General features: G+C 30.8%; 1 protein-coding gene across 4 annotated transcripts in view; it reads left to right on the top strand.

Moving 5' to 3' along the window:
• The window catches only part of LOC103572848 (NADPH:adrenodoxin oxidoreductase, mitochondrial), a 45,586-nt gene continuing 35,206 nt past the window's right edge, over positions 1-10,380 (top strand). Inside the window, exon 1 of one of the 4 annotated variants that reach the window (XM_053738284.1) lies at positions 1-779. In XM_053738284.1, the coding sequence (XP_053594259.1) occupies positions 677-779 (103 nt within the window). In that variant the 5' untranslated portion in view covers positions 1-676. Of the gene's footprint in view, positions 939-3,790; positions 3,851-10,380 lie in introns of those variants that run through there. The other 3 variants (XM_014444850.2, XM_014444849.2, XM_053738285.1) reach the window with 3 other exon arrangements.

Below are 10,380 nucleotides of genomic sequence, written 5' to 3'. Positions count from 1 at the left end.
GCCTTCCTCAAACAACAATTCGAAATAAATACGGCCGTTCTTAACATCTTTCTCTTTTTAGCTACATCGGGATCGAAAACAATATGGAATTGGTATATTTTGAAATTGAAATTAACAGCGTTTTAGGATAAAAATAGTATGCCCCAAGTGTTATTGTCAGACAATGACGTTAAGTTGATTGAAAGTTTCACTTCAAATTGACGGCAAGTTTTTCTGTCAAATTACATTCAGATGACGATAGTTGGTTTACATCAATTAGCACGCAAGTATTATCCAGCCAAGGCTTACTAGAAACTTGTCGTTAAATTAGCCGAAAATGTTTCACTGCAGAACTGGCTGAGCAATTATATTTCAAGTGTGGCTATCAGGATAAGAAACACGGGACTACTGATGGGTGAATTTGACTGTTGGTTGAGCTCAACTGGCTATTTGGGATACAGCTTTTATACATATATGTATACGTTAAAATGACACTGTGGCAGTAAATAGAAATGCAAAGAACTATTGCATACTTATTTTTATAACTTTTTTAGTAAAATCATGTAATGCATGTAAATCAAAGATAAATTTTTTAGTTCATCACTCATTCAAAAGTCGCCCATTGGAAAGAAATATTTGTAGTTAATTTTTGCTCAGAGTATAGGCATGTTTCCAGACCTGTTAATACGGTCCTGATATGATAAACGTATATAATATAAATATGTTGTTTCTTCATTTTTTGAGAAAAGTATTTATAATTGGTACAAAACTTAAGTGTGAAATTTTTCTAAACAGTAAATGTACGGCTATATTCTTAACAAAAAAAAATTTATTTTTAGTTAAAACTAATTTTATTCAATTGAAAAAAGTTTGGGAAAAATTAGAAATATGAATTTATTGTTTAGGATTGACTAATTTTCGAGTAATTTATCAATCATTTCTAAGCGTACAGGTAACAGGTTAGAGTATAAAACCAACATTATTTTTACTTCATTTAGTACTTACTTATTTAGGAAAAATATTTAGAAACGTTTTAGGGGTAGAGATGTTTTAATTAATTGGTTCCTAAGTGGCCAAATGTTAACTTTTTTGTATAAAAAATGTTACCATTTATTTCGTGATGTAAAAAGGTAAATTTTTTCCAACAAATATCACCACTAATGTCTCGCAAAAATTTAACTTTTTTACATTTTGAAAAAAGAACTTTATGGTATCAATTTGTCAAGTTTTTGTCAACATTTTGGTAACTATTTAATAACACTTTGTAACGTTTTATTGACAAATGGCAATTAGATTTTTGGTACGAAAAAAGTAACAAAGTGACAACTTTTTTATGTTTACATAAGATTCAGGATGTTATCTTTATATTAACAAATTAAACATATTTATGTTGACTTAACAGTAGCAAATTATTAAATTTTTGAAGGCTTGTGGATAGGATAAATAGTAGTGGAATTAAGAGTATGTAAATAAACAAAAACAAAGTACTTAGCATATTTTATTGTAAACTTAAAAAATTAATACTTTGATATAATTTATTTTATAAATTAAACAAGCAAAAACAATTTCTCATTTCACAATAAGAGATAAAATGCACTAGTGTTTCATTTATTTATTAACTTTTAATTGTCCACTATCAGTTTATACAAATGTATACATCATATAATTTGAATATTTAAATTTATTTTTAATTATTTATTATATAATTCAGATGTAGCCGAAGGTATTCTAAGGCATTTATTGTTATCTTGAGCGCACTTTGATGTATAACGATCGACATATTGAACACACGAGTCACAACATTAAAAAAATGACAGCGTAAATAAGATAAAATTATAAAAAAAGTAGCATAAAATGATATAAACAATGGCAATATTTTTAAGTTGCCAGTTGTCAAAACAAAGCTAGCATTAAAATATAACAAAATGTTCACCTAAAATAATTAACAACTCAAGATTATCTTTTGAATAACGTAAAAAAGTCAATAGGGACCGATACAACACCATTCAAAACATCTCTACTCAAATGGTACGCAGCCATCTTTATTCGTCGACATGTAAATTTAACAACAACTTTATTCATCAGTATATACTTATAGCGACATCTATGTTGATAAAAATATGAATTCACCTCATGCTTATTCAGAATCACCTGAATTCACAATCATATTTATTCCATTATTTTGTATGGACGAAATAAAAAATGAACGAAATATGAAAATAAAATAAAATCAATAGCAATAACTTTAAAATTAAAGAATTAAATATACTTATTAAATGAAATACTATTGTAAATTACATTAAATAAAATTGAATAAATAAAATATAATTGATTCAACCGAAATAAAATTTTTTTAATTAATTTATTACGATAAATATTATTTTATAGGATGTGAGTTTGAAGATAATATATATTTCAATGATCATTTTTTATGGTTTGAGTTATATCTGTAAAAATCATAATAACCGAGAAGATTGTTGATCTGTTATTTGATTACTTATTGAACGTTTATCATTAACAAGCTATAAGTTATGAGAGTAAAAAAAAAATTTTGGAAAGTAATTTTTGATTGTTAAAAGTGCATATTAATATATATTACTAAATAATTTTAAAAGTTAAGTTATAGTTTTTTCTAAAAATGTAGTTACTCGAGTAGAGAGTATTTATTTAAGTCATTAAAAATTACTAAAGATAATTATTGATTAATCATTTTGTTAATTACTATACGTTTAGTGTTACTATAGGATATAAGTTTAAAAAATATGTTTTAATAGTAATTTTTTATCGTTTAATCTGCATGTTAATCTATGTTACTAATATATATATATATATATATATATGTTAGGATCAATTAATTGATTTAACAATAATCTCCAGCATATTTTCTAAAGTTAAGGTACAATTTATTATAAAAGTAAAGTTACTCAAATACATATTTGTTCATGTACTGGTGTGGTTTTGATAATTGCTAGAGACTAGAGTTAATCAATCAATTAATCGTATTTTTACTCATTTAAATTGGTAAACTATTTTATATTCTGTGCAGATTATTTGTTTTGAAAAATTTTGTATTACTGCCATCATATTAAGAATAAAATAAATTTATAATCATCGCTTATAGTTATTTATTATCTATTCGATCATATTAAAATAATATTTATCGTAATAAATTAATTAAAAAAATTTTATTTCGGTTGAATCAATTATATTTTATTTATTCAATTTTATTTAATGTAATTTACAATAGTATTTCATTTAATAAGTATATTTAATTCTTTAATTTTAAAGTTATTGCTATTGATTTTATTTTATTTTCATATTTCGTTCATTTTTTATTTCGTCCATACAAAATAATGGAATAAATATGATTGTGAATTCAGGTGATTCTGAATAAGCATGAGGTGAATTCATATTTTTATCAACATAGATGTCGCTATAAGTATATACTGATGTATAAAGTTGTTGTTGAATTTACATGTCGACGAATAAAGATGGCTGCGTACCATTTGAGTAGAGATGTTTTGAATGGTGTTGTATCGGTCCCAGTCAACATATAGTGAACATTTTCGGATAACAAATTGTCAGCATTAAAATGGTAACTTTTATTTATCTCCAAATAGTCATCATTTATCACGTCATATTAGCCATGTTCCGATATTCCCTGATAGCCAAGTTGGCGAGAAACTGACGAGAAACTTGCAGCCGCAACTCGACACTAAGTTGACCACCAACAATTGGTACCTCCAATAGTTGATGGACATTTTCTGAGAAAGTTGGTGGCAAAAGTTGGAAATTCAATAAGTAGACGAACACTTTCTGAGAAAGTTGGTGGCAAAAGTTGCTTGCAATAGTTGGTGATCATAAGTTGACGGTAAGTTTACTTTCAATTTCCTCAAAAACTTGCATTCCAGTTGCGGCTCCATACTGGCGCCAACTTTCTGAGAAAGTTGGCGGTAACTTGTAGCCAAAAGTTGCAAAATCTAAAGTTGTTGACAACTTGTCGTCAAGTTGGTCGGAAACTAATGAATGACCAACTTTTTCACAATCAACTCGTGCTATCAGGGTTGTACTGCGAGCACTGTTCAGTGCTCTTAATGCATGTCGGAGGTCATACCTTACAATGGTCACAGTGTATATTGGAACATAGCCTTTATGATAACTATCTATTAACATTTTTAATGTTACGTTTTGTTGGCGTTTTATTGGCAACTTTAAGAAATCTTCAAATGTTCACTTTTTAAAAATTCTATTTGTCATCATTTTATTAACATTTGGAATATCAGAAAGTTGACTTGGAACAGGCAACTAAAAGGTAACATAAAGCGAGCCTGGCCACTTGGGATTACACCTACATTTTTGGGTTAGTTATTCTGATCTGCAACACATCTGACAGCTGAGGTCATTAATTGGCACAGCGGTAAAATTTAAATTCTGCTTCGATTTAAATGATTTTATTTATGTAGTTGCTACTTATCAGTGTAATGATATCGTTCGAAACTACTATAAAAATCTTTTATGCAAATCATAACAAATGTTCCTACCTTGATAGCCGATTTGAATGCTAAATGTCGTCAACTCGATGTTTAAACTTCATTATTTACATAAAAACTTAATTAAATTGAACCTTGAGTTAATAGAGAATTTTAGAGACGATTCCGTGTACTACAATTCGTGGAATAGATCATTCAACAATTTTTTAAAAAATTAATAAAAATTTTTTTTAATTCGTAATTTTTGGCAAGACGAATGTGTTAAATAATTGTTGTACAACTATATTCACTGTTTTATTATTATATTCTGATAATTTATTTAATATAATTCATAAATAAAATTATTCAAGTTCATTACCTTTAAAAATCTTCATGAATGCAGGAACGATGTATGACTGAGTAAAAAAACAGTTAAACTTCCTGGAATTTTGTCATAAAAGTTGCCGAATTAAAAAACAATTGATTTCATTTTTATGTCAAATCTTGTAGTAATCGGTGAGATTAATAAAAAAATATTACTTAAGAAAAAAATCTGAAATCCGCCTGACCCTACGAGCCAGACCTAAAACTTCCCGCTATTATCGAGCTTTTAAGTTTGACGACCTATTGTTGATACATTTTTGAGCTCTTCAAGCTCGGAAATAGTAATTTTGGATCTCTCATTGCGAAAATCTAAGTAATAAACAGTAACAAGAAAAAAAAGCCACCATGCAGCCAGAATAGAAGGTAGATTTTTCGAAAATTTTCAGCACCTCCCCGATTTTTAGGTAGCTCGCGCTTAGTTTAAAGCGAAGGCGGCCCTTGTTCATTTTTACTGAGGTTGAAGCCAATTTTTCAAGGTCAGTTTTTCAATTCGAGATTCTGAATCTGCGATTTGAATATTGTTAGTATATGTAATTATATATTCAAGTATGAATGTATGAGCAATACTAATTTAATCGTGTATTACTAAAATCTCGGATTGACAAACTAGCTTTGAGTAAACGGGGTCAGAAACGAAAATATACATACGTAACGAAATATGTATTGATAAAAACTTACACAATTCATCAAAAATTCGAGATTTATACACAAATTCATTAAAATTGTCAAAAACGGCGCAAGCAAATATTGAGATATTTAAAAATGAAAAATTGAATATTAAGCTCAAAGATTTCTCATCGGATTGGTAGAGGATGTTGATAGATTAATAAACAAATAGGAGCAAGATCAGGTCGGGTACCATCAGTAAAGCCTACCAATGAAAGTGGCTAAAGAGTAATGTAGCTAAAAGAGAAGTTGACTAAGTTTCATAGTGAAACTATAAGATATGTACAAATTATCAATCGCTCAACCAATCATTGTGGCTTAATGTAAATTGTAACATATCACAAATGTTCTACATCGAAAAGCGGCAACATATTAAAGTGGCGACATATATTATAGATACACATACAATGAGTTACATAGTCATTGAGGCACTCTATCAGAACGGCTAAGTTTCATTTCGACAATCCTGATAGCCAGAGTTTCTGATCAGAAAGTTGGTGTATATGAGTACTTGTTAGCAATTTGGCGGCAACTTCATACTGTGAAACTGTTGGCGACAAGTTGACTACAAGTTGCTCAGCAACTTGTCGATAATCTACTGCCGCAACCTGTCACCAAGTTTCTGAGCAACTTGTAGTCAACTTGTAGGCAATAGTTACACGAGCTGAAAGTTGTTGACAAGTTTCTCGGAGTTACCTTCAACTTATGTAAATGCCAACTTTTTCGGCCAACTTGGCGACAGGTTCCCTGATAGCCAAGTTGGTGAGAAACTGATGAGAAACTTGCAGCCGCAACTGGAACCAAGTTGACCGCCAACAGTTGGTACCTCCAATAGTTGATGGACATTTTCTGAGAAAGTTGGTGGCAAAAAATGTAAATCCAAAAAGTTGACGATCACTTCCTGAGAAAGTTGGTGGCAAAAGTTGCTTGCAAAAGTTGGCAATCATAAGTTGACGGTAAATTTCTTTTCAATTTCCTCAGAAACTTGCATTCCAGTTGCGGCTCCATACTGGCACCAACTTTCTGAGAAAGTTGGCGGTAACTTGTAGCCAAAAGTTGCAAAAGCTGAAGTTGTCGATAACTTGTCGTCAAGTTGGTCGGAAACTAATGAATGACCAACTTTTTCACGATCAACTCGTGTTATCAGGGTTGCAGCAGTAGGTTGTCGTCAAGTTGCGGCCAACTTGACCATCAGGGAATATATTGCCGCAATTGACTGTCGGTATGACATTACCCATCGATATCAAAAATTTCTGTTGATAATGATAAAAATTAGAACACTGTAAAAATTTAAACAAGGAGAGCTAATTTGATTTTAATTATAAAAATTATAAAGTTAAACGAAATAAATTTAAATAAATATAAACACTCCGTAGACAGCCAAGAGAAAATGTTATTTTGTATTATATCCTCCGAATGTCAATAAATTCAAGCAAAATAATTATTGATACTTATATATTTTTTAAATTAATTTTCAATTATATAGTTTTGTCATTTCAATTGTATGCCATAGAGCTTAGCTATTTAGATTTTCATGACGAAATTATATGATGGCTTAAATAAGAAGTGCGATTTTTTCTTAAATGAAGCAGTTTTTATTTCATTATATTAATTTTTGACTTCCGCCTAGGAAAATTGGAAATTTTCAAAAATTCAGAAAGTTATTAGTTTCGGTCCGATTGTTGAAAATAGAATTTCTAACAGATCTTGGCTTTTTGAGGTTCTAGGAAGCTATTCTGACTAATTTCAAGATGATGTCCAAGCATATGTATGTATGTATGTACGTATGTATGTATGTACGTATTATCTTATAGGAATTTCAATTCTCTACTAAGGTGGCTTTACCACTGTTTATACACGGTGTTTCCACTGTGATTACGCGGTGGATACACCGTGGTATCACGGTGGCGAAATGGCACAAAGCCACCATGGAATCACGGTGGATACACCGCGCAATCACAGTGGAAACACGGTGTATACATGGTGGTAAAGCCACCGTGGAATCACGGTAGATACACCGTGTAATAACAGTAGATACACTGTGCATACACTGTGGTATAATGGAACAAACCTATCATGTAACCACGGTGGATTCACGGTGTTTACACTTCCACGGTGTTTCCACCCTGATTCAAATCTGCGAGGGTATTTAAGTGGAAAAGGAGACCCCCCATTGCGCCAGCTCAATTTTTGAGATATTGAGCTCAAACTTTAGGAGAATTTTTTTTCATATTGCAGAAACTTTTACGATACGTCTAATCGAAAAAAAAAACTTATTTTGACACAGTCTAATAAACGTATCTGATCAGACCTGAACATGTTTGACCAGATCTGGTCAGAACCGGTCATTTTTCATATCTGATCAGACCTGGAGACTGATGCCTGTTCATATCTGATCATTTTTTCCCGGGTAGTCTTGAAATAGGATTATGATGGGTTATGAATCTTTTTTAGATTTTGAAATCAATTATTTTTTTTTTTACTATTTATGTATTATTGGCGGTTTTATGAGATGATATCTGAAAAAATACCATACATTATGATAATAAACAATTAAAGTCAAAATTCAAATTTTTAGGTTTAATTTTATTTATAACTTTTACAAGTTTTTTTTTATTTTTTTCCGAAATTTTTACGTTAAAAATAACATTCTAGTTCCGGGTCAAAAGTAAAACTTGATTTACCAAAGCTATATGTTTTTTATGTACTTGAAATATATTTTTTAAATATTTTCATACATCTATTTTTTATATATTTTAAGACATAGGGAAGGGGAGGCAAAACAAGGTACCCCCAAATTTTTATTAAGAAAAAATTTAATTTTTTAAATGTTTTCTTATCTTTCCGAAGTATAATTTTTGTAAATATAATTAAGCATTATTTAAAATTTTTTATTGTTAAACTTTTTCGGCTTTCACTCTGAATTTTTACTTTTAATTTACTCTGGATACACCCTGAGGAGACACGTAATGCATTTCGGTTCTACTCTAGATTCGCTCTGGCTAAACTGTGCTTCCACTATAAAGAACACTTTGGATTCGTTCTGAAAACTTTCTCGTTTTACTTTGGAAAGACTCTCGTTTCATTCTGGACTTGCACTGGATTTGCTCGGAGTTTGCACTGGATTTACTCTGAATTTATACTCTTGAATTACTCTGAATACACTCTGGGAATACTTTGGATATTCTTTGGTTTCATTCTGATTTCAGTCCGGTATCATACTCAAAAAAGGACACAAAACCGCTCTGGAATCACGCTGGAATTAGTATGATTCCAGTCTGACTCTGATTCCAGAGTGGTTCCAGAATATATTTCATACCACTAGGGAGAATATATAATTCGTTTTTCTTTGCGTGGTTAACATGGTTGAACTTTATAAAATTTTATAAAAAGTTTTTTTTTTTACCAGGAAAGCTTAAAAACGCTTTGAGAGTCATTACTTTTATTAATATCCATGATTACACAACAAAAAATAAGTAATTATCATAATAGTGTCGTTCCAAAAAATAACTTCATGTTTTATTGAATGCTGACGAATGTATGAAATATTAATAATGGTTTCTCCTGCAATGTGATACTTAGTTCCACCAAGTATTTATTAGGTGGGAATTCATCTGGGAATGTATCTGTTGGCATTATATAACCTTCACTTCCATAAACACCCTAAAATATATTAGAATTAAGATTAAAATATTAGGTAACAATGAGATTCAAAAATCAATGCTGAATTTAATATAACCATTTAATTGAAAATGTATTGTTACGTTTTGGAAAATTACCCCAAATTAATTAAAAATAAAAAAATAATTTTTATGCGTTAAATTTAATCCAGGTTCGGCTTCGTTAGAGTGTTTATTAGGGTGCTTCGTTTCCGGCGAAAGTATTTTTTTCGTTGCTTATCAAGAAAAATATTGTTTTTTACGCTAAACAAAAATTCCTGCCAAGCTTGAGCTCTTAATTCCAATCCTAAGTACTTTCCATTTGATTTCCGAGATTTCTCATTTAAAATACACGTAAATTAAATTACTTTGTTTTTTAACTTTCTAATACTCAGTTGCGTTTCATGATATCGACGTGGTTTTGGTTGATATTTTATTTTTTAAATTATTAAAATTCTTATTACTCCGAAACTATGGACTTTAGCGACTTGACTTAGGACTTTTTTGGAAGGGAATAAAATTTCCTATAAAATTCCCATTAACATTTTTGGTGTGCATTAATTGGTTTACATTCTGCAAGCCAATAAAGGTCAATTTCATAGGAAAAATGACTTCCTCAGCGGACATCAGTGAAACAGCTGGAATTACAGCTAAGTTACTATAGGCACTTTTGAGCAATACCAAATGCCCTACAATTCGCGACTAAAATCTCATCGATATCATAAAACGCAGCGATTAATTTTCGCGATTTAAAATTTATTTTTCTACCCGGTCTCCATAATATTTAAGAGGATGCGGGATTTGGATAATCCTGGACAGCCGATGGCAGCGCCCAAGACTGGATAAATTATTGGGTCGCCGGTATCAGCGTTCCTAATAGCAGGAGAGAAGGTTACGACCGTCGGTATCAACGTTTCCCCATGTATGGGTGAAACCTTGGGGTGCCAATAGCACCCCAAAATAAAGGGTTAATTGATTTAAAATTAATTGTGGAGCTTATTAATTATGGAGAGCACAGGTTCAAGCTCCTTGATCTCTCTCCCAAGAGTGACTATTTTCTCATTATCAAAATATAATAACGCCAACAGAGTTGACAAAATGTTGACGCTGCATCTCAGGTTCCCTGTGAGAGAATCGTCGTGGCCCGGGTCTTAAGTATCGTCATCTGTTTTGACTACTCGCGAGCCACGGCGACTCTCTTATCTTAACCGATTTCCGTTATA

This window comes from Microplitis demolitor, chromosome 4 (assembly GCF_026212275.2).
Source record: "Microplitis demolitor isolate Queensland-Clemson2020A chromosome 4, iyMicDemo2.1a, whole genome shotgun sequence".
Taxonomy (NCBI): Eukaryota; Metazoa; Arthropoda; class Insecta; order Hymenoptera; family Braconidae; genus Microplitis; species Microplitis demolitor.
This window is presented reverse-complemented; position numbering and strand designations above follow the sequence as displayed.